The sequence below is a fragment of the Dermacentor silvarum genome, chromosome 4 (genome assembly GCF_013339745.2).
Source record: "Dermacentor silvarum isolate Dsil-2018 chromosome 4, BIME_Dsil_1.4, whole genome shotgun sequence".
NCBI lineage: Eukaryota > Metazoa > Arthropoda > Arachnida > Ixodida > Ixodidae > Dermacentor > Dermacentor silvarum.
Window position 1 is genome coordinate 20,306,170 of NC_051157.2, and position 26,897 is coordinate 20,333,066.

The window sequence follows — 26,897 nt, forward strand, 5'->3', positions numbered from 1 at the left end:
CCCCCCGTTCCTCGAGCACCGTCTTCTTGCGAAGATCGCGTGCCCGGCGTACCGAACAAGTAGGCCCATTGATCTCCCGGGACCGCAGGGGTCTGTCTCTTTCTGTGCATCCCAATTGATCGTTGAACTGTAGCGTGCGCGGCACGTGTACTATAGACCAGGTCGCGCTGCGTGTACAGGTATGTACACATTCGTGTAGCACGGTTGCCGAGTCCCTATAGGTCAAGCCTCAACCTCGACGCGTGCAACTCGCTTCGCCGTTAATAGTCGGCATGGATGCTATGAGCGTCCCCGTTGAAACGTGGTGGTGGGTTGCGCCACCAAACTCTTGTTCTTATTTTGCCTAATGTCCTAACTATCCTTTTGAAAGAAAAAAAAAAGAACTAACACCGTAAGTCTCCGTAATATCGTAAGCGCCATCTGGCTAGCAAACAAACTGCCTGCACGCAAACGCGAACCGCGGGGCCGATCGAGCAAGCATCGCCTTGGTCAAATGACCCAGAGAAGTCCCCATGCAGTTTCGCGAGGATGGTGCTATGCGGACGAACATTTTATTTCATTTCGTTCGAGAAGTGGTGCTACGCACGCGAAAGAAAGAGAAAAACGCGAGATGAACTCCGCAGGCACATTGCCTGAGAAGCAGAGCTCGCAGGGAAAACTGAGAAAGGAGAGTGGCGAGGACGATGCGTGAGCTCGAAGATGTCGAGGAAGTTGCGGGAGAAAGTCGGGTAGGCAAGGGAGAAAACACTCATTACGTTACAAAGTCCTCAGGGCGATAAAGAGAGCCTAACCTCGAGCCTTGGGAGAGAGAGAGAGAGAGAGCAGAAAGGGGGAGGGGGGGGGGGGACGCCACCGCTGCGGCGGGGTATATATCTGCCAGCGATGCAAATAAGCTCACGGCGAATAGCTCGGCAAAACGCTTTTCTCGGGGCCGACCGTCGCGGCAGAGCGGGCGCCTAGAACGAGATTATGCTAACGAGGTTGCGCAGCGACGCCTTGCGGCGTCTTCGAGGAATACGTATGTGCACGAGCGAGCATGTACGTGTAGTGTACCGCTTGGCCGCGAGGGTTCCCGACCTCCTCGACTACTCTCGTTGAAGAAAAGCTGAGGATGGTTGGGCCAGCGTGGAGGGGCCGCGCGAATAGGTGGATCGGCGTCCGCGAAGGTTGTGAAAAGCGATTGCACAAGCAACACTTACGAATTAACTCCCCTTACCCTGCATCAAAATAGCAGGCGCTTGACTAATGCCGATTTAAAGGTGTAGAGCAGAAAACGAAACCCCGCAACTGTAGGAAGGCGTTTCGTGCTAAATGTAGGCGCACTTATTCATCCCGCCACGGATGCTACTAGAGTGACAAAATTAGATCAAAAACCATTTCAACCGAATATTCGATGTGACCACAGAACCAGTACAAGACATGGCATTCCGGTGTGTTTCCGTTTAAAGCGAGAGATAGAGTGTGTATGATACTTTAACGAGACCTCAAGAGGTTAGCCTAGCGTAAAGCTTGAAGTGCAATTTTAGAGGCAGATAATTAGGGTGAATTACGAAGTGAAAGTAACAATAATAAAAAACGAGAATAATAAAGATAATTAAGACGTAATAAATGAAGATAGCTTTCCAAGTACACGCAATAATTAATAAAAAAATTAAGTAATACACTCTCAGAAGAAACCGAGACACGCGAACAGAATAAATTCTACAGGACTTGGTTACGCGGCCTGCGTCAGAGGAGAAATTAACAGCCTCTTTATGTGCCTATACCTTGAGTAGCATTTCTACAACCTAAGAACTATGGAAGCCTGGTCCCAGATGCTGCCTTGATTTTGGCGACGTTGCCCTTTATGATTGCCCACGTGCAACAGGAAAAGTAATTTCTTCCGGCACCAAGGTCACTAGCTACAAATAGCCTTCATATTTCACGAGCGTTTCCCACTATCGTTCTCATACTCCACCAAGCGGTTGGGTTGGTTTCTTTGGCCACTTGTTACCCTTTTTACAGGAAGTCCCATTTCAGTCGCCGACTCCTGGACCTCGTTCCGTATATTCCGTTTCGATTCTGAATCTGAAAATTTGATTCCGTCCTTGCTGCATCAACGTCGACCAGGACACATTTTGACGCATTGAGCATTTGCTCCAGCGCTCAGTTGCCAGTTTAACTTCCTTGTCCTTTCACCGGGGCGAATTTCGACGGTAGAAACGTTTTCACCGTTTCCAGCAATTCTGAGCTTCCGAATAAAAATGCCGAAGGGCTTCTAGCTTGCCAGCTTACAAGCAACTAAAAGTTCGAGGAGACAGCGCTGCAATCTCGCCGAATGCGCCGAGGATTTATCGGTCGTTCACTTTCACCGACGCGTGCGGCCATTTCAACGCGGAAGCGTCAGTGAAATTCAGGTAACGAAAAGGGGCGACAACGCAATTCCCAATTCGCCGCGTGGCCTGTCACAAAGGCCGTGACAAACAAGCGAGCAAGCAAGCAGACCGCGTCAGCAAGTCTACATCGCGCCTAGCGTGAACGGCGTGTGCTCCATCGAATGGCTTGCACTACTCGCTCCCGCGTTAAACGCTTTGTCACCACGAGAAGATAAAACAAAACCAAGGAGCTCGGTTTTATTTATCATTCATTCATTCATTCATTCATTCATTCATTCATTCATTCATTCATTCATTCATTCATTCATTCATTTAACGTTCCAAGGCAACGTTGGAGCTATCAGAGACGCTCTAGTGGAGGGCTGCGAATTCATTTTGACCACCTTGGAATCCTTCCCGTGCACCTAAATACCGGTTGTTGCAACGAACACGTTCAAAAAAGTTTAAAGGTTGCCTGTGACAGATAGCACAATTCTAGTTCATGAGCTGGTCTACTCGAAGAGGCGGACATCACTTGCAGAAAAAAATTGAAATGCACAATCGACTGATTAATAACAAAAATTCACTAATAACGTTTTTAACTAATTACCTTATGGCCAATATTGCAACTTACAAATTGTTGCCGTGGAGTTCGCAAGGCGGATCTACTTGGAACGGATTCTCAGTATGACACCAGTTTGGAGATATTAGTTCCCGAACTTTGCGGAGAAGTGCATTGGCGTTTCAATTACTTTTGTTCTTCAATGCATAATACGACGTTTTATTAAGAAAGTAACTGGAACGCCACTGCATTTCTCCGCATAGTTCGGGAATTAATATCTCCAAACTGGTGTCATCCTGAGAATTTGTTCCAAGTGGGTCCGCCTTGCGAACTCCACGACTACGATTTGTAAATTGAAATATGGGCCATAAGGTAATTAGTTAAAAACTTTATTAGTGATTTTTTAATTAGTTGATTGTGCATTTTGAATTCATTGTGCAAGTGATGTCCGCCTCTTCGAGTAGGCCAGCTCATGAACTAGAATTGTGCTATCTGTCACATATAACCTTTAAATTTTTTGAAAGTGTTCGCTGAAGTACCCGATATAAGTACACGAACGTTTTTGCATTTCGCGCCAATCGAATTGCGGCCGCCGCGGACGGCAATGTAACCAGCGACCATGTGTTCAATAGCAGGACGCCATGGCCACTGATCCATCATGGCGGATGGGCCCTATTTTTTTATTAGTTAAAACCATACAAAGCAAGCAGACTATGAGGTCCATGAAAGCACAGGGGAAATCAACTGTTATGTTCAATCGAAATGTAGAAACAATGAGCCCCGCACGCATAATGCGGAAGATGCTCACGGGTTCGGCACCCACCTGCGGGAAGTTGTCTTTTCGTCAACTTTCACTTTTCACTACAGCTTTTCACTTTTCAGCTACTACAGCTTTCACTTTTCACTACAGCTTTCACATTTCCATCAAACAACAGTGTTAATTTCCCAATGTTTTCTCTGGCTTCATTGCATGTTTGCTTCACATGGCTGTAACTCTTTCACCGCGTGCATCGGCCGATACAAAAGCTTCCGCTACAGTGTCTCGTGCACATATTTGCCTCTTCTATACTTTCCCTGCTTGGTGTGAGGAACGCCTCGTTGGGAAGAGACCCAAGCAGCCCGAGGTAAAAGGAGCCGGGCTAGGGGTTTTGGGACGATGGAGGGCTCCTGGTTGGGTAGTGGAATGGCACGGGCTCCGGTGGAATAAGTGAGAGAGGAGGGCAGAAAAGGAGGAATGGGGGCAACATATTTCTCTAGAAGAACAAATATGAAAAGGAAGTACACCACGGGGGGCGAGAGGTAGATTAGGGAAGGAAAGCCTTTCCCTTTCTCTGTTTTCGCAGATTACGGAAAACGGGCTCTCGGTTCTTCAGCGTGCCACTCATGCCTCGCTGAAGGGGCGTGCTGCATAGCAGTGCACACCCCTCCCCCCCTCTTTGCTTTCGTCTTTCCGCAAGTCTTTCGTTCTTTATCGAACGCTCTTACTTTCCATCTCGCTCTCTATCTCCTGGCGTTCACATTCCTGCCCCGGGCGAAGAACTTAAGCGGTAAAGTATAGAGGCAGAGGTGTCGTGGTAGGTGGGCTGCCATGTTGGGCTTTTCCTGTCAATTTGTTCTTTTTTTTTTTTTAATGCCTCCACAAAGAATCTGAGGAGGAGTCGGTTCGTGCCACAACAATAACAAAAAAAAGGGGAGAGAGAGAGAGAGAGAGAGAAAAGAATGACGGCACTGAGACAAGCAAGAAAAAACGAACAACTCTGGTGACGCGAACGTTTAACGTCCAACCGTGCGTTTGCCTAATGGATAGGAAACCGGAGGGTACAAGCACACAAATCGGGCAAGGAGTGCGGGCGGAAGGGAGGTTAGGTGCGGGGCGCCCCCGAACTCGAAGATTATTCCCACTTTACGGGCACCGGAGGCCGTTCTGCTCGCATTGCCGAGCAGGCAAGGCATCGGCCTTAACGGTTCAACAGATTGGGCCAGACGTTAAAGCGTTGCTTTCATATCGCCTTTCGGCTACCTGCCTTGCATTTATTTTGTTTTTCTTCCCACTCCTCTAGAAAGAAAACTTTTCTGGGGTTCAATCGGTGCAAAGGCGGCCGTTTTGTCAATAATAGACGTTCCTTGGAAACCTGTCAGGTTTTTCCTTATTCCCCTTGCAGCTTGAGCTCCATTTCTTTTGGGCGCACGTCCGCAGGTGTCCGCGAGATTTCCGCTGAATTGAATTCGAATCAATTCAATGGAGGAAACAAGCACGAAGCCTCCCTTCTGTGCAGCAAAGCGTGGAAAGAAATAATACGCGCATTATTTCCAGAGAGGCTCGCTGATGCGAACAGAAAACTCGACACAGATCATCGCATGTCGCAGCACCATGTCTTACTGCGTCGTGTTGCTGTTTTGAACGGCGTGTCTTGCCGCGATGCCTGGTCGCTGCCTTAGATTGATTACTTCAGGAACACCGTGTATTTCTTGAACGACAGGCTGTAACAACTGTCATGCTGCCAACGTGGAATCAACATTTCTTACGATCGCACTTTCTTTAGGAAGTGGTGCACACGGAAGAGCTACTTCGCGGTATCCCGTCACTCCCTGCTCTCTCCTCCTCGAAGACAAATAAATATGTGTCAAACAAAGGCTCGTTTTGCGCATGAAGTGCACGACATGCCACAACAATTCTCTACTCTCGTTGGAAGGCTCCATAAGGGCGGGAAGCTTCCCTGACTAATGCGGTAAAAAGGTGGCTCGCAGTCACGACGGTTCAAAACACTTAGCAGATAATGGTCATCGCATTATCTGCAAGAAGTAAATACGTAAAATGCTCGTGAGATAAGAGTAGCCCCAAGGTGAGGAACCGGTCGCATTCCGGGAAAAGGGAGAGTAAAAGGGGATCGTGTTCTAGCAAATAAGTTCTGCCTCCTCCTCGCCGTCGCGTGACAGAAATCGTATATAAGGTGCAGAAATAGCGCGAAACCAAATTTGATCCGTCATTGTCGTTTCCCAAAGGTTACAGGTGAGTCACTAGTTGCTATCCGAACAAATGCAACTGGTTTACCCAGTCACTTTGCGCGCTTGTCGTAGCCAGTGAAGAAGCTGTGTTGTTTGTTGTTGAACAACTCGGTAGGATGAAGTGAGCTTAACCGCAAATCGAGTAAAATAGTTTGTACTGGGTCACTTCGTTTGAGACGGCTTGTCTCTCACTAGTAAGCAACGCGACGAAAACGCTCGAATGGCAAGGGTCACCTGGCCAGCAACAGACGTTGTTCCCTCGCGTATTCCGCACGTGTAAGCGTACTTCGTCCAGATATCGGTGCCCTCATCGGACATCTGCTTATCTTCCAGGAAGGGGTGCTCTGTAACGTGAAAGTAAGGAAACTGCTACAAAAATATATAAAAATTTAGAGAACAAACGCGACCATGCGTGGCCCTCAGAATGCGCTGTCTTATGGAAATCAACAGAACCGGCGATATCGTGATCCAGGCCTTCGAATTAAAAGATTGTGGGCCTGCCTTGCGCCGATACAAGTTTTTATCTGGATATTTAGCCAGTGACGTGATGGGATCATCATCGGCGAAGCGTTGTTGCGCGCGCTCAGCGGCAAGAGTAAAGGCCACCCCCAACCAGAATTATCTTCAGTGTAAATCCACCTCTGGCTGTTACTCCGAAACACGCTGTCACACTGGAGCAATAACGTCACTGTTCATTCGTATGCTGGGCCTATAATCGCGATGAATGCCTTTTCCTTGTCCTTTCTATTCCAAAAGAATGGGCCCACAGGCCCTAGTCCTCGTACTGCTTGTTGGCTTTTGCGGCCGAGAGCTGGCGACAGCTACGCCCGTGTACGTCGACCAGCACGACGCTGCATCACCTGATCCCCAGCTGCCTGCTGGAGATCATCAGACCTGCGAATTCTATTGGAGCAGTGTCACAAGAAAGTACACCCGCACCTCACGTTGCTACGCAAACTGCGAGACCTTCGACTGCGCTCCACGTCCAGTCGCACGCGGTGAATGGAGCTCACCATTATGTAAGCCAACATGGTTTTTTTTTCTTCTTCAAGGCTATATATTTCCTTGGTGCTGCGCTGCATCTTTTCTCAAGCAACTTGAATAGGTCGTGCGAATGGGTGTCACAATGCTCACTTATTTACTGTCTGATGGTGCCTCGAGCAGCTGTTGTGGTTGTGGAGAAACCTATCTGTTCATACTTTTGCATTGCATAGACGAGCAAGAGCTTACTTTTTGGTTACCTGAGCTTGTTAGACTACAGACAAATGAGAAACCGAATAATCAAAAGATCTACCGAAATCTACCTCAAATATCATAAATATCACATGAGCTCTCATCGCACCTTGGAAACGACGAACAACATGCACGTGTCAGTGCCTGCATGCCTGAGCCATCGCTGCCTCTCACAATCCCTTTCCTCATTATTTTTATTCCTCCTCACTCTCCTTCCACGGTAGGGTAGCTAGGTAAGGCAGACTCCTAGCTAACCTATGTGCTCTTCTCAAAAGAGCGCAGTAGGCCCGGGCCGTTTACTTGTGACGGAATCAAAAAGGAATTCACGCCAGAGACCGCAAACGACACCATGAAGTTCAGCACAGTGTCCGAACGGCTTCAGAAAGCTTTAGGATTCTGGGTGTTCGTGAAAAGAAATTTACCTGGTTCTGGTCGACGAGTGCGACGCTGCGCTCGAAGCGAGTGTGTGTGTGGGCCGTTGCAAATGGTGGTGATTCTGCTGTTGCTACAGTTGGTGTTGGTCTGGCACTCAGTGTTGACAATCCCTCCACCTGAGCGTAGTATATGCAGCAAACCGTAGTGACAGAGCAATTGCAAAACCGACCAACTATAAGCAAGTTTTGCAGGCGATACCGTACACGTGACCTTCGTTGCGGGCGCTTAAACGTGTGTGATGCCCTAGAGCAGAATGCTTGCCGTTGCGGAAAGTTGCGAAAATGCGAAAAAGTTACATTTGGCACCATACGGCATTTCGTCGGCATTTCGTCGGCATTTCGTCGGCATTTCGTCGGCATTTCGGCACAAATACGGCATTTCGTCGCAAGCATTGTGTGTCCGTGTGATCGTTCGCCGCTGAATGACGCCATTACGACCAACGCTATACCGTCACTGAATACTCCGACTATACGTGCTCAAACATTGCTGACTGTAATGCAAAAAAAAAAAGAAAAAGCAAAACATAAGAGAAAGAAAACGCACCCACTGCGGCAATCCTTATACACAATTGGTTACATTTATGCAGCACGAACCAAGGTTACTGAACCACCCATTCATCTCCTCTATAGAGCACAGAGATCAGTGTCATGCATTTTCTAACACAAAAGCATTAGGTGCATTTTTTCCCCCACTGACAGCCGGTTTAAATTTGCAAGTGCATTTGCCTCATTGCTGGTTTACATTTCAATCCTTCCGCCTGCGTGCAATTAACTCGAAGTGTCCCATAAGAGCTTAGCAAGTGCATCTTTCTTGTGTTCATTAAAATCAGTATCTCCCGCATTTTTTTTCCTTCATTAAATTTTGCTTGCATACCCGTCACAGATTTTCCGCTTTCTTGACATCACCTTACATATATTTGTTTCTGACAACACCGCCAGGCTTCAGTGACGACAGCCAGCCCCCAGACACCAGCGCCGTCGTCTGCCGGCGTTCCTCAAGTGCCCCAGACCCAGGTCTCGCACAAATCCCTGTCAGCCGGCGAGAGTGCGGCCCCCGAGGAACGCAGACGCCGCCCAGGATACAACAGGCCGTACTACCCTCAACGGCCGCAACGGCCGTACCGTCCGTACCGGCCGTACAATAGGCCTGGCTACCAGAGACCTGGCGGCTATCCTTCTCGCTACCCGTACCGGCCATACCTTCGCGAACAATTAGTCGACCCGGAGTTCGAGCCGTACGACGACCCCGCCTACCGGAAATCCTCGAGCCTGGGCTACGTGCTGGATGCATTCGTGCGCGTCCTCACCCGCATAGTCAGCAAGCCTGCCAAGCACTCGAAAAAAGGTCCAGTGTCTTAATATCAAAGTTTATTTTCACTGTGTTTAGCTACAGTTCAAGGCAGAAAGAGTTTTGCTATTGGCCCGTTATTGCTGTACTCAATTATGTAGCCCGTTTAACATAGCGTGTCAATGCCGTTGTGTCTACATAATTTCCATAAGCACGGCGCGGTAACTCGTGTGTAGCTGACTGCGTAGCCGTGAACTTGTGTCAAGCCGCGACAACTGGAATCGGATCCTCGACTTTGCTCAGCGGCAAGACGTTACAGTTCCTAATTCATTGCGCTGAGTGCGCGCGCATCATCGCCTATGGTACAACGAGCAGCGCTCACTTCTAAGTTTGTTGTGTATGCCGCACTTCCGCGCGAATTCTGTAATAGCTTCCGCACGAATTCTGTAAGCACCGCCTACACATTATCCTTTTCTGTTCCTTTTGATTGACGACTGCTGTCGCTCAACGCGAAGTCGTATGTCAGGGATATTTGCTCATGCGGCCAGAACTATCTCCACTCCATTTATTTATTTATTTATTTATTTATTTATTTATTTATTTATTTATTTATTTATTTATTTATTTATTTATTTATTTATTTATTTATTTATTTATTTATTTATTTATTTATTTATTTATTTATATTAACCTAAAGGCCCTAAGCTGGCGTTACAGAGGGGAGTGGTGCAAACATAATCACAAGTAGGAAATCAACATATAAACAGCAGATGATAATACTCCTATGAACATGTCAGGTTTTTACAGTGTACGAAGAGAAGAAAAGAAGCAACAAAACAACGCTTGTGGTACGGATCGAAGCCCATGTTTGATGCACGAATACGTTAAAACTCTAAAATGATCAGTTAGGCTTGATCTCAACAGGTGACCAGCGACTCTGGAAGCTCGTTCCACTAGTTAACTGTTCGTGGCAAAAAAGAGTAATATAATGTATTTTGTATCGCAAAAAATTTGACTTAATCTGGTGACGATGGTCTATGTGTCTTGATGCGTATCATCAGCTAAACAGAAGCAAACATTCCTCCCCTCATTTTTTTTTTTTTTGTAGCTATGCTAAATTTGCTCCACAAGAACCCATTTATAAGAGAAGAGACTGTTCTGCCTAGCGATCGACACGCCAGAGAGCACTCGAAAAGTTTCTGCTAATTCCCGATGATTGACCGTTCTTTCGAACATTCTTCGCTCAGGTAGCCCGACGACCAACGGGACCACGAGCACGGGACCCGGCACCGACGTCACTTCCACCGGACCTCCGCCAGTCAGCAACGGCGATGACAGCAGCCTGACCGCGACGCCCCCGCAGTCGCCGCCGCCAGACGAGAGCTTCTTCTACAGCGTCGGAGACGTGAGCGGACCATTCAAGTTCATGGTAGCTCTCGCCGAGGTACCCTCCGGATTGCACGCACCGGGCAATCCGCACCTCAACAAGCTGCCGTGGTGAGTCCCAAACGTAGACCAGAACTTGGCTCTTTAATCATATACAGGTTGAGAAGCTGTTCAACATGCTCCACTTTGTCTGATTCATTACGCTTCTCTTTATCCCCTGGTGTTTGCGCACGTAAACAACGGCACGTAAACAACGTGCCTTGTTTGTGACATTGTGCTATAATAAGCACAAGAAGCGCTTCACAAGCGGCGCTCGAGCAGAGTAGGCACTATCAGTCGTGCTATCTGCACTATTCTTCAAAGTAATGTGGCACGTTGACTTGATGCTACGAGGCGCGCTCTAGAACCCGAGACTGCGCCTGAGAGTGAGCAGACAACACTGCGACGTGGAAGGACATGCTCCGCAGACACAAGTACAATCGCGCTGCTCAACACGTACAATGATTACGCTGCGCATTGGCTGACGCCAGCCTAACTTAACGCCACGTTACTTTGAAACAAACTACACGTGGTAGGAAGCCCAGCCTACCGGCCTACAGATCTACCTGTACCAACACCGCAAGCACCATCAGCACCAAAATCCAGCACGCATATTGTTCCCTTACTGAGCTAATCAAACTTCGCTGCACCTCTAGCTAGACAGCAGTACACAGCAGGAGGGAGACGAAGTGATGAACAGGAGTCGAACAAGGACGTCTCTGGACGTCCTACGTTGCTAAAAAATCACCAGCCCTTCCCCTGTCGAGAAAATTGGGGTACGCAAAGCTTGTCGTGTGTGTATCTGACCTTGGTGGTGATTTTATTTCTTTTTCTCTCACTTTCTTTCTCTCTTTCTCTCTCTTTCTGCTCTCTTTCTTTCTTTCTCTCTTTCTTTATCTCTTTCTGTCTCTCTCTTTCTCGTTCTTTCTTTCCTTCTATCTCTCCTTCTCTCTCTCTTTCTTTCTTTCTCTCTTTCTTCCTTTCTCTCTCTCCTCTCTTTTCTCTTTCTTTTTTGTCCCTGGTATGTGCCATTGAGCTTGGACCCTTTTTGCACTATCGTCAGGATCGGCCCACTTTTCAGCGTGACACCACCACCACCGCCGACACTTGTGAGCCTATAAAGCTTCGCTTAAAAGTAATTTGTCTTCCTTCAGGGCTACAAATGCTTTCCTTGACAGCGTTTATATAGCTCCCTATATGACATTTCGACTTCCCTTATCCTCCTCTATAGGCACACCCTTACACCTCTGCCATTGGGTGTGGGGGAGAACGAGGTACGTAAACGCTGTCAAGAAACGCAGTTGTTGCCCTGACGAAGACAAGTGTCCTTTAGTAGAAACGTTTGCTCCATATATAGACATCCCTTTCGACCGAACCATGCCAGGCGACCAGCCAAGCTAACATCTCCAGTATATCAATAAAGATTGTATATTTCTGTCTCCTTTCGATCACTGTTGACTGCTGAGCCTCAGGTAGAAAGAAAAAATAAATAGAGAAGAACTAACGAGACCCGCCAAATACTGATGGATAGGCAACAAATTCATGTCTCAATGCTATTGTTAATAACGGGCGCCAACGTCCCATTAGCTATTTAAACGACCTTCTATAGCCTAAAAGCTTGCCACGGGAAATGACACTAAATTTAGCTCAGTGGCTCGTGTGATTAACGCAATCAAGAAACTCTGGAGTAATACAAAACGTCGCCGTTATTTCATTACGTCTGGTCAGCGCTGCGAAGTCGTGAATGCAGGACTGTCAGAACAGGTAACGAAACTCGTCACAAGCTATTGTGCGTTGATCACATTAAATAGTGCGTAGGTAATGGTAAGCAAACGTCTGCTCAAAATTTTCTTTTACAGACGCTCTGTCGTTGCGTCGTCTGGCTAAACCAGCATGATTGCTTCATGGTGCTCGTAATACACGTTTCCACAGCCGACCCACTTTCAAGCCACCTTTTGTGGCTTTTCGTTCCGAGATCCATTTCCCTGTATTGTCATGGGAAATAATAAACTTCAAAATTAAATTACTTTAATAAGTTCGGCGTCGTCCTGTGCGTCTGGCATTCTGGTGTAGTAGGTGGGCATGAGTAGTGGGCAAGGCAAGAGACGCACCAGTAAATCTTTGTCGTCGCTATAAACAGAAGTCACGTTAGGTATTCTGAAAGAGGTTGAATTATGTACCGCACTGTTGTTAACGTCCTCGCTTATTTAATCTATGCATGCTGTTAGCATCAAGCCCTTTGCAAGTTTATCTTATTTCGTTATTGCGCATACGACGTTCAAGCGCCTGGCTCAACGAATCTATTTCACAAAGCGGTAAATGTAGCAGCGTTAGGGCAAGCAGCCGACAGCAGACGGTCGCAGACTGACTGAAATTAGTTTGTATTCTCTCATTTGTTTCGAAAAACAAGATTTTCCATTACCACTTGTATTGTACGCGGGGAAATTGTTGCTGGTGCTATGGACGACGCTGCAACCTTTATAAAGTGAATGATATCTGAGGGAAGTTGAACAATGGAACACGTTTGCCAACGTTTTAAATAACGGGCTTGTTGGGGCGTGTTTTGTTAAGAATGTCAATTGAATCAGCCTTGTTCGGCTTTTAAAATAAACAGAAAAATGAACCAGGTACTCAATAAAGAAAGGATGAAACATTTCCAAGTATCTCCTTTTTCTTTTTTCTTTCTTTCTTATTTTCTCTTTTCTTTTTCGCTATATGGCAAGATTAATTATGCCCGAGTCTGACCACCGTCGATGCGTTGTACCTAACGGAAGAATGCCTCAGTCCTCAAATACTACCGTTGTATGTCGGACGCGGCTATTGACTTAACGGCTTAGAACACTTATCGCGCTTAACATGGTGCACAATTCGGTTATACTGTATATACGAAACACGAACGGCACAAAAACACTTGTACCGGTCGACCCTGTTTCAATTATTTAGAGATTCGCAGCGATGCCTTTCCCACTGCCAGTATATATTCGCTTTTCCAATAACTCTTGTAGGGTTGTTCACTGAAAGAAAGCCCTGAAAACAATAATTTCGGCTCTCGGCAAACACTGCGCAAGGACGCCACCGGGCTTCATACGAGACTGAATCGAGATACACAAAAAAAAAAAAAAAAAAATTCTGAATGTAGTGTGCGCGACAGAGGCCAAGATAATTTTTCAGTTAACGACTTGAGTCGTTCATTACCGTTTCCAGAGAACAAAGGGAGAAAAATAACACGTCGGAAGGGTATCTTTTCCTCTTCTATGTTTCTCACTACGCACGCAGCCATCGCGTGACCCAAGGTCGCGTTACTTCGATGCTTCCCGCACACTTCAGAATTGGGAGGGGAAAAAAAAAGTGGATCAACGCTTAGCCAAACAATAAAGAAAATTACGTGAAGCCGGCGTTATACGAGAAAATCTGCTCAGCAGTCTCGTTACCAGGTTACATCGGGGGTCAGGAATAGACACGCGTACTCGAGGTCGCCGACTGTACCCTTGTCTGTGTTTGCTTGGTGTGTTGTCGTCATACACAAGAGCTCGAGATGGTCGTCGTCCCGCGAACACGCTGAAGGCGCAAACGACGGGAACAAAGAGCACGGAAATAATGGCGGATGGAGGACGAACGAGGACGGGGCGGGCGGCCGAGGGGGGTTGGGCCCCGGGAAAAACAGCGGAAATGAATCCACTCACGCGACCGGAGTAGGGCGACGTGTAACAACGCCGAGACACGCGCTCTTCGCCGACGATCCACCTCGTTAAAACTGTGCAATACTGAGCAAGCTGCCAGTTGTCATCACCCAATCGTAACCCCAAATCATCAAAGTCAATCGCTCGTCTTAACGGCTCGTATAATGATTACCTGCCGCGTACTCGCTGGTCAATCACGACGCCCATAGCGGCGCGAATGAAAAGGCGACCGCCAGTCGCGAAACGCTATCTCTCGAGCTAATCGCATCGGGGTACGCGAGGGCCTTTGATTGGCCGACACCAGCTTCAGTTTCTATAGCGCCGCACGGTTTTTCTCGTGCTGAGTTAGAGAAAAAGAAAGAAGGAGAGAGAGAAGGGACAGTCGCTCGAATCCAGGCGCGCTGCTCCCGGACTCGCAGGGACAGCGGCATTAATTCCTCTCAAGTGGATGGCACGCCCAATTGAATGTGGCGCGGAGGGCTGGGTCGGCGGAAGGGGAAGGGAGTGCTGCCTGTTATAGCAAGAAAAAGACGTACGCCTCTCTTGACATGGGGCAGGAAGGAGGCACAGCAACCAAGGATTGCTGCTTGGAAACTTGGTCGGGGAAAGCATAAAAAATAATAATAACATAACCTAGGAAAACCGATAAGGGGGCAACCCTTCCGAGTCACCGAAGAATACAACTTACATGAAAGAAACGGTTTACTAGCGATTCGCGAAGCTTCTCTGGTTATTTTTTTAGCAATTCTTTCACCCGGTTTCGAAAGCGAAGCGGCGAATCCAAAAAAAGAAAATATATCGTAGAGGGCGGGAGGCTCTTGTGCGGCGTGTTTGCTTAGCCGAAAGATATATATCTGCCGCGCGCCTGTCTCTGCCGCCGCGCCAGATAGATCCTGGGGATATTAGATTTTGCGTCTTCGACGGTGGCGCGACGTGGAGCGACCGAAGGGGCACGGCGGAAAGCTTCGAGACGACGCAATCAAACTCACGACGCGCGCGCGACCCGTCCGTCGTCCGTCCGGTCGCCTCCGCCGCTGCTTCCAAAAACGCCGAGCGATGCGCGCGCGAGCGCCTTCAGAAGTAAGAGAAAGGGGAGGAGGAGATGCTGGCCGGGAGCACTAGTTGCGTGCAGTTCAGCGCAATTAGTGGGCCTCTTCGATTATGCGTCCCTGACAGTCCCGGACTGCCCGAAGCAGTGCTTCCAGCCAATGAGCGTTGCGTGTGCAGCTTCTTGGACAGTCCGGGACTGTCAGAGACGGATAATCGAAGAGGCCCAGTGTGTGCAAACTCGCGAATCCGCTTTCGGTCAGTTCACGGGGGAGCAAGCACTTTGGAAAGTGCCGCACGAACTTTCATGACGTGCCGCTCATGAGCCCGCCTCGTGAACGCATCAGGAGCCGTATTCATGAAACTTTTTCTTTCGTAAGTGCTCTATGCCGTTGGCTTGCCGCCTTCGTTAATAATATGCTCAGCATCAGGATTGACTGGACATTCTCATACGAACAATTCTATCTTACGATGTTCTCTCTGTGTGTGTAGTGTGTGTGTGTGGGGGGGGGGGGGGGGTGAGATACGGGACCAGCTGAGTATGAAAGCGATAATGTACTTGCTGGCAACATCCATTGCGATTATGCGCGCGTTCTCAGATTCGGGAAAACATACTGAAGTCATTGTTGTGCCATTTCGGTTGACATTTATTTACCTGTCAATGACAAGTCAAGAAACTGTGTAGAGCGTTGTATGAGTGGTCGAATGTGCTCACTTAAGGAATATACATATAGGACAGGGATACGGCCGCAATTCAAGGGTCCGTATTAGTATGCGTTAATTTCGCAGTCACGGTCAGTAGTGCAACTCACAATCTACACGCAAGAAGCTAACGGTGAAGAAACGATTCACCTCCGCGTCCCCACCCACCATTTCTTCTAGGCTTAAATTCCATGTTCTGGCACATGTGCACGGCCATACCCAGAGAGTAAACGGAAACATGTATTTTGGTACTAATTAGCCGGTGCCGGAGTTATCAGGCATCCTTTAGCACGTTCTTGACAGTTTCAAGAACACGCTAATACGAGCATTACTGTGCACTGCCTAATTTCCAAATTTTATTAAACCCGTTACTCGCGGTGCATGTTCATTGTTATTTCATGGTTAAAGGGGAGGGAACGTTTTCTTGTATACAGGAACGTCCGGCGTAGTCGTACATTCCCCATATAGAAATTCGCTGAATTCATTCCTCTACGGGAGCGCAGTGCTGCATAGAAGTAGCCCTAGTTCCCGCCACCGAGCCGACCGAAGTAGGCGCAACATCGAACTGAAACGCGGCTTTGGGGACGAAATTACGCCAACGTGGATGCAAGTGCCTGTACGTAAGGCACGCGCGGTGCTATGCTCGGCGTTTCGCTATTACATCGGAAGAGCAACAAGACGGGCCTGTTTGCAGCGGGAGCGATCAATTTGGCGCCAGTTCGAAAGGCGGTTGCTTGCTGTATTTCTATCCTTTTCTTCTCTTTTCTTTTTTTTTTCGTTTTTAATTGCGCTAGATGCTGCGACGTTTGAGACATATTACACTAGCCCATGTTTATTTATCTCTCGCTTCTTTTAGAGCAGTAGCGTTGCTGGTGCATGCTATTGCTGACGCTGTTACTTACCTTGCTGTTTTTTGTTTTTATAGTGCAACTGTCTAGCGAGTGGAACTTTTAAAACTTGCGTGCGCTGCGAAGTTTAGATTTTCCGAAGGCTTTCCGCCCAATTGAAATGCTTCGCGTCTTACCTGATGCCGGAAGGACAGGGTGCTGTATAAAGGTACAGATGTCTTGCCTCGCCCTTCGCCGATCTTGATCTTTTGATAAAATGTAACGCACATAACGTTCTTTGCTAAAGGGTTTCTCGATCACTTCGTTTCGGACTAACTCTGTGCGGACAAACGGTGAGAGGATCGAGTGAAAGGTGATTACACTGCAAGTGGTAGCTTGACCACAGATTGGCAATAGGGAATAAGGAGTCAGCTTTAACGCAGGATCATGACATCAAACTAGGTCTGAAGGCACATCTAGCACGGACTATGATCCATGACCGAAGGAGTAAAACACAGGATTATTATTTTCTTTATTTATATAATAACACGTATGTGCAATGCAAAGAGAGGGAAATACGCAGGCTGGCAACAGCCATCGATAGTGGCACAGGACTGCATGAAGAACAAAGAACCCAGTCAGCCCCTGGTGTTCTCTCTCTCTTCGCAAGAATTCAAGGCCGGAATAATGTACAACAATGCTATTACAATACTGTTCATTTTCGCGCTTCGTCAACGATACGAGTGGTGCTCCAACTACGTAATTACGTGAACGGTGGATGGTGAGAAAGCAATCGAATCGAGCGAAAGGAATCCGTACATTATGCCGGCCCCGTACGTGTATGCAGAGCTCCTGTCCGTCTTCTCGCGATGCGTTCTTTCAGGCTGCTGTATACTTCGAAATACGCTCGCGGTAGTCACGTGAAAACTAGTTCGAAAGCTTGTTAAAACCGTCATCTTCTCAGTCGGAAACCTCATCTGAGCCGGGCCACCCGAAAGCCCTCCGTCAACCTTAGTCCTCATAAGGAGCGTGCTCGTTTGCCGCGTGCCCTGAGACAAAGCGCGCCCAAACAACGGCATCGTGTTTCCCTCAGAGTGAAGACTCCTCGAAATGTCGCTTCCGCTCACTTAAGACGTTTCTCCGACGATTGTGCTGCGCAGATGGGTTATGGCAGGCGCTGATGGCTCGTGTCGAGCAAACCGCGCGGAGCGCTGAACGGCTCGAGAGAGAGAGAGAGAGAGAGAAAGGAAGAGGGCGAAAGAGCAGCGAGAGGCATATCGGAAGCTACCACCGGTGCGCGCTCATTATGCAAAATCAATAAGGCGTCGCGACTCTATACGGGTCCCATCCGTCATCGTGTGGCGAACGAGACTCGTTGGCCAGCATAAAGCCGTCGCTGGCTAGGAGCTGTAGTGCTCCTCGGCGGGCAATTACGGCGGACGTTAAGTACCTCGCGGATCAATCAAGCGATACGAAATCCCTTCCCTCTTCGCCATAACCGCGACTGTTGGAGCGCAAGCCTACAGCTGCCTTTTTAAAACGATCAAACTTTATCTCTCCCTGAAAAGTTATATAGGTGATGCATGTTCCGTTGGAGATTTACGGATAAGGCTCCCTCAGTTTATACTCATTATATATGACATTGTTTATGTATGTATGCTATTCTTAAGGGCCTATATGAGACGCTATAGTGAATAACAAGCACAAAAAGTAAAAAAAAAAGAGAAGGGAACACCTCTGGCACTCAATCAGTTGACGTTGAAAGGAGTGAAGTGTTACAGTTCTCATTTCATTGTCGCAAAGCTCCGTTTACTTCTGCTTCTGATCTAAAATATAGAAGAGCTAATAAAAAGCTTCTAAGGCAAACTTCTTCGCAGAATAGAATTCCAGGTGACATATTGTCTTGTGGAATTCCTTGCAAACATATTTTTCTTTATCTCTGCCTTTTCTCGGCAGATATAATTTGGAGAGTGTAACCTATGGCGAAATAATTTAATGATTTTACTTACATTTAAACATTAAAACCACGTTAATCTATGAGAATGGTGAGGAAGATTGCGCTTCAAAATGTCACATTTTACAAGTTCGCTTCCTTGCAAAGCGCTAAGCTTTGGCATGGGGGTACGCGGAAAAGCTTGCTTGCAAAAACATAACACACACTTTACTTTCAGTCGCAGCGTCTGAAATTAGATAGTGTTGAAGCTTATGACTCGCGTGAAACAAGGAGCATGTGATTTGTGATGTCGATTGCCCGGCATCGAAGTCCTAACTAGCACTGTAAGCGAATGCTTGCGTAAAAAGTGTCAAGCAGGAGGTGGTCTTCACCGCATAGTAAAATGTGGGAAGCTCGCCTCCAGGAGGCTCAATTTAATGCAACGCACGCTTTGGCTAACTTGCGCGCGCTTCATATGCTATGTAGACGGCACTCAATTCATTGAAGCTTAGCGTATAGCACAAAAAGCGGGAAGTGTGCTTTGTTTTGAACTATGAGTACACTTGATGAGAAAGTGACCTGTTGGAGTGACCCCGGTGTACATATTCATATGCAGCATGGTCGTCCATAATTGGGTATGGGAGTAGAGATCGTAACTTCACACGGGCGTAAGCAAGCGGGAGGAGAAGGGAGATTAAAGATTCATACAGAAGTAACGCGAGGCGGTGCACGACATAGTCTAAGGAACCGCCTTTGACACTTGTGTCAAAGCGAATTCCTCGTAATTGTGCGCAATGCTACACTGCATTGAACCAATGAATTATTAAATCAAACAATTAATTAATTATTATTGTTTTATTTCAGGACAAGATGACTCGTAGACTGATTAGGAAATATAGATAGGTCAGGAAAGAGGTTGACACTAGGGCTCCGACAACGCAGGCGTCCCTAGATCTGACCAAGGATGCTATATATATAACCTCCTTGGATCTGACAGGGACGCTCATGCTGAGAACTCGGATTACCTAGTAGACGTGCTTTCCGGTGTAGCCTTCAATTCACAAATGTGCAGAGTCGATCTGTTGAAAGTTCCCAGTGATGGTATCTTAGTGAACGTCTGCGAATCATCGGGTGATGCGGTGGGTCTGGTAAATTCGTTCTTCCACAAATTCAACTGCCTCGCAACGAAATGCGAAGTTGGGTTCGTCGGTTTAGTGTTTTCGCCTTTATAGAGAGGGCTTAGTTTTGCGCAAGTTGGTTAAGTGCAACTGGCACGAGAAAGCGTCGTTTTCGCGATTGCCAATCGTTGAGCACAGCTTTGCATTGCGTTTAAATACATTTTATTCATTGCGAGCGTTTGTGGAATATAAAAAAAAAATCACATCATCTCACCGTACGGGCAACCATGGTGGGATTCGAAAATATCGCGGGGGGTGCGCATCGAGTTTCCGTTTCGTTTCACTTGGCAACACAACCCAATGAAAGTTAGAGTGAGAATGTATTGAGAAGAGAGGAGACGTTTGTACGGGGTTGTCGCGTCTTTATTTAGAGATCGTACGTGATTCCTAGCGTCGGTGCGCGCGGTATCTTGAAGACGATGGCTTTGTGACGCTGACGTTTACGTTCGGCTTCCCGAGCCTTCCTCTGCTCCGCGGCGGTGGCGCTGCCGCTGCAACTAGCGCCGACATTGACGTTGTTCATGGCATTTCGCACATCGTTGCACAGAGAGAGAATGACGGAAGCACAGCGAACGCGCGCTTTATACTGCGCCGCGACACTTGCGCCACCTACCGGCGTACCCTTAGAGAGAGAGGGAAAAAGTGTGAGAAAGAGGTATATTCAAAGAATTGTGGCGCCGCACCTGTGGCGGAGAGGGGGAGAGGGGAAAAGGAGAGCGCACACCTGCGTAGGAGAGGAGAATGAGGGAGAGTTGCGCATGCGCAGTATGGTTGCGGACGCCGCAGAACGGACACTGCCCCGAGCATAAGATGCTCTCGCATCTAAAAAATTTGGAGGACGCTTAAGCTTCGCCTTCAAGAGTGGAACGCGATAGCATTCAAAGATCCTTGACTGTTTTTCACACTTCCCGGCAACTGCAGCTTATGTAACCGTAATGTTTATGGGGAAACGCTGGCGGTGAACGCTATGCACGAAGGCGCGCTTTCTGGTAGAAACGCGGCCTCTTTTGTGGGCCGGCCTTCTTTTATTGTTTGCACCTTTAATATTTCAGCCTGAGAAGATTTAGCATAAAAGGCATGCGCTGTCGGTGTTTTGTTTTATGACTTGTTTGCGGGCTGTCATTCTCAAAATTCCGAGGAATAACCTTGTAAAGAATGCAAGACAAAGAGTGAGCAACTTTAGTGGTAAAATATATTTGGAGGGCCTGCGTGGTTGGGGATGATTTTCTCGGCCGCGGGCGGCAATGCCGACGCCGGATTTTCTGCGACACGGGACCCTAAACGCTATCGCGTTACAACACCAGCCCTTCTCCTGTCGACAGAATGGGGTAAGCGAAGCTTGTCGTGTGTGTGTATGTGACCTTCGTGGTGATTTTCTTTCTCTCTGTTTCTCTCCTCTCTTTCTTTCTTCCTTTCTCTCTCTTTCTTTTTCTCTCTCTCACTTTATTTATTTCTTTCTCTCTTTCTTTTTCTCTTTCTCTTTTTGTCCATGGTATGTGCCACTGAGCTTGGACCCTTTCTGCACTATCGCCAGGACCGGCCCACTTTTCAGCGTGACACCACCACCACCGCTGACACTTGTGAGCCTATAAAGCTTCGCTTAAAAGAACAAATTTAGCGAATTGGTTTGCGTACAGAGTGGCTTAGCAAGGTTACAGTGTACTACAGTGTTATTCGTGTTACAGTGTTATTCGATTATACGCTCGTAAGTGCTTGTTCTGCTTTTCCTACTGAGGTTCTGTTGTGATTTACTAAGTCGTTGTGCTTTGATCAAGCTGAAACAAAGCCCTTGAACGCTGACAATAGTCGCCCCTAACTGCAATTTCATTCCCGAAATGGGCCTGTAACGCCATGGTTAGCGGCTATGGTGTTGGGCTGCTAAGCAAATTTTCCTGAGTCCCCCACTATGGCGTGCCTCATAATCAGATCGTGGTTTTGGCACGCAAAACCTCATAATTTAATTTTCTTTAATTCCCGAAATGGGCATTTTCGAGTGCGTTTGAGTCAAAGCTGATTGAACGTAATCCAGATCAAATGCTGTTACAGGGTGGCCTACATATGTGCTTGACTACGAATCACCTTTTGCTTTTCTCGAGCGCGCTCGGAAAGTTGTTCAATCCAAATTGACTTCAAGCGCCACTTAAAGTACCAATGTGACAGCAGTATTACTATTGTCCTGGAATTCGCGTCGCTCCCAGCTGGCTGTTCAGATGTTTTGGTGAGCATCAGTACCCACCACTCAAATCACCAGAACGTTTTTCTTTTTTTTTTTCCTTAGGTGCAGTTTGAATGCTGTCGGACCTCCTCCGCTTTCTCGGTGGTGTTTTCTTGGGCACTTTCTTCGAGAGATATTCAGGCAGGTTTGGCAAGAGCGTCGGAACAGCGTTAATGTCCAGCGCAGGCTTCCCACGAGGGAGACGAACCTCGTGACCCTGTATAGAATGCACGTAATCACTACGCGCGAAATGTAGCTCAAAGTGCAGCTCGCATACAGCGCTGGTGTTATCCAAGGGCTTGTCCGGTCGTCGAAGGTTTCTTTCCCATTCCCTTCTTTTGTTTGGATCCTTCGGCACGCTGAACAGCGCGATTTTCGGAGCATCTTCTTGGACACGTAGTCGGCGTTGCAGCCCGGCGCGTAGCAATGGTTTGACGTTGTACAGGCATTTTTCGGAAGCGTCAGTCCCACTCAGAAATCTCGCACACCATGTCAGCACGATGGAAATCTCATATTGCTACACATGCAAAGAAAAGACGACGCGAACATGTACAGCGAACACCACGAAGTCGAAGAACGTGCAAACGGAAAGGGTGCGAATGCGGTCGCGGATGTTGCATTGGTCTCGACAGTCGCGATGCCTGGTGAGCCACAGTGAAAGCACCCGTCGTTGACATCGGTGGCTTCACCTCTCCCGGTTGCCGCTGTGCGCAGTGAGCGCACTACTCCTTTTTTAGTACACTGTAGCAAGGTATTCTTTGATGGTTTGCGTGTCATCGTGACGCCTCGAAGTAAGCCTCGACCGCCTGAGGCCACGCGTCTCCCTTCAGTATGTAGAGAGAGAGAGAGAGAGAGAGAGAGAGAAAGGATGCATGTATGTGGATTTCTTAACGGCTTCTGCTTTGAACCACATGGCGGAGAACAAGGGCGTAGCATTGTCTCACTTTATAATATCAAGTTCGAAATACTCGCCGGTGGCGAAACTTATTAAAGCAGGAAATTGATAGACAAAACGCGCAGTCTTGTGCGATGATTGTGAGCTCCTACAGGTTTATTTCCTATTTCGCCATGATATTGGTTGCCCAACAGGCGCTGTTACCCTGCAGTAGAACTTTGAGCAGGTTCATTCTGAGCCTAAACGCAAACCTCGTGGAAGAAACACAGAGAGGAAAGGCAAACACACGGCGATGAAGAAGAGTACAAACGAAAAATGTTGTTAATTAGCTGCGACAGTATGGAAATTTTGGCTACTAAAGAGCCCGCTATTCAAAAATCGTAGCTAAAACCATAGCTGTAAACAAAATAAAAATATAGATGGAATAAAATAATGAAAATATTTCGCAATAAAGTTCACTCGCCTTCGTCGCCGTGCGTGCAGGTCTGCGTTAATATTCCTTTCGCGCAGCTCGCACTCAGCTCGCGTACTACAATCAGAGACGTGTTAAAGACGTGTATCGAAGCTGCTCATACATTACTACAGAGATATGCGCCATCAAGACACCTCATCGATTTCTTTTTTTTTTTCAGCCTTACACAGGGCACAGAAACGCAGATACGCGTGTGAAACCTGTAGAAGCCGTTCTTCCATCCATCTCCGTTCGACTACTGGTTCACATCGAAGAAGTTGAGCGCCATGCAAGCGTCATTGCTGCAGACGGTTTAGTGGCTTACGCAGACTAAGCCTCAAGCTATGTTTAGAGTGCAGTCGCAACCAACCAACGTTTTTCATGCAAACGTCGCGTTTCCTGCTTGGCTTGAACGCACGACGCTGCTCGTAAAAGCGCCGAAGACAGTTATGACCAGTCTGTACATACATCTGCAAGGCTATGCGCGAGCCAAAATTCCCTTCCGCCTGAGTGACTCAGTGACGAGCTGAGTGCAGCTCTCTGGCGTAAAACCCAACTGGAGGCGTGTCATGTCGAAGCCCATCTGCTCAGGAAACACGTAAAACAGAAAGTAGGACGCGTCGCGGCCCAGCAACGAAAACAACTTCGGAAAGCATCCGTCGTCGCTCGTGATGAAATTTCGCGCAATGTCTCGCTTCGCGATGCCGAAGAGTCTATAGGCGGAGCTTATGCCCCAACGCTCGAGTGTGTCGTGTTCACTTAGACATCAGTCGCCAACGCATAACATGACGCACGCTTTAGTCAGGTCAGTCTTTCGTGCCTATATCTAAGGATCACAGGAAACGGGACGAATGTAGATCCAGCAAGGGTAATTCGGGCATGGGGCGTGCGAGGACCACGCGTGCCAATGTGCGAGGGCGTATGTAGGACATAGCAAGATACCGAATGTTATTGTCGTCTATGCTCGCTGGTAGCGCTCTCTGACAATGTGACAATTTAATTTCGCAATTGTAGTAAATACAAGAAAGAACTTGGTTGTCTGGTGGATGCAATACCTTTCATTTGATCCATCTGGGTGGTACCGTAGCAGGGAAGGACAAAAGTGGCTGTCGAAAGTGGCGTTTCCCAAGTTCTCGCACACGATATCACCTCCCTACCCCACATGCATACAGGATTACAGGTATCATCGCACCCCACTTCATCACTCACCCTCTTGTTGGTTTTCGGCAGAGTCACACACATATTTCTCGAACGACAATACAAAATGACAACATCGTCACTAAAATTTCGATTGGATACTGATACATTGCTCCGAAAACCGTTTAAGAATAAGCCCTTAAGAAAGTATGACTGAACAGATGTTAAAATGAGCTTGTACGCTATGGTAAACGTTCTTTATGAGAGCGTGCAGAATAAGCATAATTATTGTTTCTTTTTTGGGCATATAATTCCATTACAGTGGCACCTGGACTCTAGGGTTTTGGTTGTCGTGGTAAGATGGCGCCTCGAGCTTCACTTTACAGACGCCAACTCCATATCAGAAGTGTTTCCTTACACTCCTAAAAAAGATTGCATCCTTTGGGACTTATCTTGTCCCACAACAATAATCATCATATACCTTGCGCGCATTTCCTTTCATTAACGCTGCGTGCTCAGTACTTCCCGGCCATGAACGGCATGCGCGTCATCAGCGTGACATCGCATTCTTTACAGGAAAGTAGCGAATGCAGAGTTTTCAAGAAAGGAAAGACAAGCAAGGCAGATGACGATTATTGTTGCGTGACAAGATAAGCTCCAGAGAGTGCAAACATTTTAAGAGTGTAATATTATTCATTTCACTTTCAATAAGGCCTCGAGCCATTCTCTCAAAATTGCCTAATTAATTCATTACTCCTTTCGAAAGTAGCGCGTGTGTGATTTCAATACTACCGGTGGGTCGGCGCAGGGGAGCCCAGCGGCCAGCGCCCAAGCCAGGCAGCGGTTACGTGGGCGTCATCGAAGACGAAGACCTGGATACGCCGGCAACGGCGGAAGAGGGCGCAGAGGAGCTGCCGGAAGAGGTAAACGACGATGTGGCCACGCCAGAAACGCACCCACCCGTGTACTTTTAAGTGGACGCCACCGGCCGAGAAGAGACGTCCAATCCAGGAGCGGAGAAATGTCACACCATCGGCGAGAAAAACACAAACTGCTGGGTTTCTGCAACGAGCAGTAATAAAGACATTTCTGCTAAAGGTTTTCTATCGCTCAGAATTTTCTTTTTCTTCCGACAAGCAGGTAGGCACACCGGTACTGCATTTTTGGAAGAAAGGTATGTCCACGACACTAAGACGACTGGGAAAGTTTCTTTCTGAGGAATCAGCATGGCTTCTTTCAGCTGCCTTCGAATATCAAGACTGGGAAAGTTTCTTTCTGAGGAATCAGCATGGGCTTCTTTCAGCTGCCTTCGAATATCAAGTGGACGTTAAACTTTCGGTGTCGTGACTCTTCCTCTGCCATGCGAATTTCTGTAGAACTCATTTCGTTACCTTGTATTTTAGAGATCATTCTTTAAATGTGATTGCTGATTGATGCCAAGCACAGGAGGTGATTGACTTTCACGTGGGCGTTAAGAGGACGCCTTAGTGCGAAAAGGCCAATTAATTAAAAGCCTGCCTGAGGTTCTCTGGGTACACCAGTGTGTCAGTAAACCGGCGTTTCTGCCCTCATCCCGTGGGAACGAGAGCTCGGCTGCTGCGAATCACACCGCTGACCTTGTTCTGAGACAATCAGAACTTCACCTAGCTGAGGCGCGACTTTTGTGTCAGCTGCGGTTAGAAGTTGACTTCACGAAGGCTTACACAACACTAATCGAAATGGCTGACAGTGCTGCGTGAGGTATCTGCGGCTGCGAAGGGAACATCGACCACTTTTAAAGCGAAGCTTTCCATGTCTCACTGATTCGTCCGTGAGCGCTGAAAACGCACTGCAGGGAAGCCAACTTACACAATAGAACAACGGCTGCGCATCTGCGCACACAATAGAACAACGGCGCACGACATGCGTATCGTAGAACACTACAGTTTACATTCGCAGTTGTACCGATAACAACAATGGGAACTGCAGCGCCATGCTACCAAAGAGAGATGTTTATTTGCAGAAAGGCAGAGAGGTCGACCAAGACGAACTGTATATATCCGCATTGCATTACGCGCGTCACGCAATGCATTCCCGGCCGTCACCATGGGTCGCGGGTGCAGCGCACCGGAGAAGAGGCGGCGGTACGCGAACGTAAGCGCGAGCGCGATCGTGCCCGTAAGGCCGATCCCGTGTATCGGCAACGGCATGCAGTCCGTGAAAGTGTGAGTGTGTGCGTGTAATCAACGGCTACATGATCTGAAATAAAGGCTATGCAACTTAACGAACTGTGCCTTCATTCAACTTCAACGTTCAAAAAATACAATCCTAAACAAGCATCAAATCACATATGCATCGCATTGGGTAGCTTAGCATTTCTTGGGTTCATTGCGTGGTTGTTGGCTTTAGACTTTGATTCAGTTTGCGTTGGAGAAAGCTTCGCTTTCAACCATCTTTCTTTAAAAAGAGGCTATAATTTTTATGCCACTGTCCCCTGATTTGATTTACAATGACAGCCACTCTCCAACGCACTGCGACGTCTAAACGACCA

At 47.6% G+C, this 26,897-nt stretch overlaps 2 protein-coding genes across 2 annotated transcripts in view; one reads left to right on the top strand and one right to left on the bottom strand.

Moving 5' to 3' along the window:
* LOC119449588 (uncharacterized) overlaps window positions 1–26,897 on the bottom strand; it is a 378,080-nt gene that overhangs the window by 294,417 nt on the left and 56,766 nt on the right.
* Window positions 684–25,464, top strand: LOC125944631 (uncharacterized). The gene is made up of 5 exons (XM_049665150.1): window positions 684–728; window positions 6,699–6,941; window positions 8,529–8,934; window positions 10,125–10,374; window positions 25,176–25,464. Exons 1-5 carry the CDS (start codon window positions 684–686, stop codon window positions 25,339–25,341), a joined length of 1,110 nt encoding a protein of 369 aa, XP_049521107.1. The 3' UTR covers window positions 25,342–25,464.

What these genes read in the sequence shown, in the direction of transcription:
- LOC125944631 (XM_049665150.1), top strand. Translation starts at nt 684, where the DNA reads ATGCGTGAGCTCGAAGATGTCGAGGAAGTTGCGGGAGAAAGTCGG. An exon ending in TGAATGGAGCTCACCATTAT is followed by an intron (nt 6,942 to 8,528) that starts GTAAGCCAACAT and finishes CAACACCGCCAG; the next exon opens with GCTTCAGTGACGACAGCCAG. An exon ending in CACCTCAACAAGCTGCCGTG is followed by an intron (nt 10,375 to 25,175) that starts GTGAGTCCCAAA and finishes GGGTCGGCGCAG; the next exon opens with GGGAGCCCAGCGGCCAGCGC.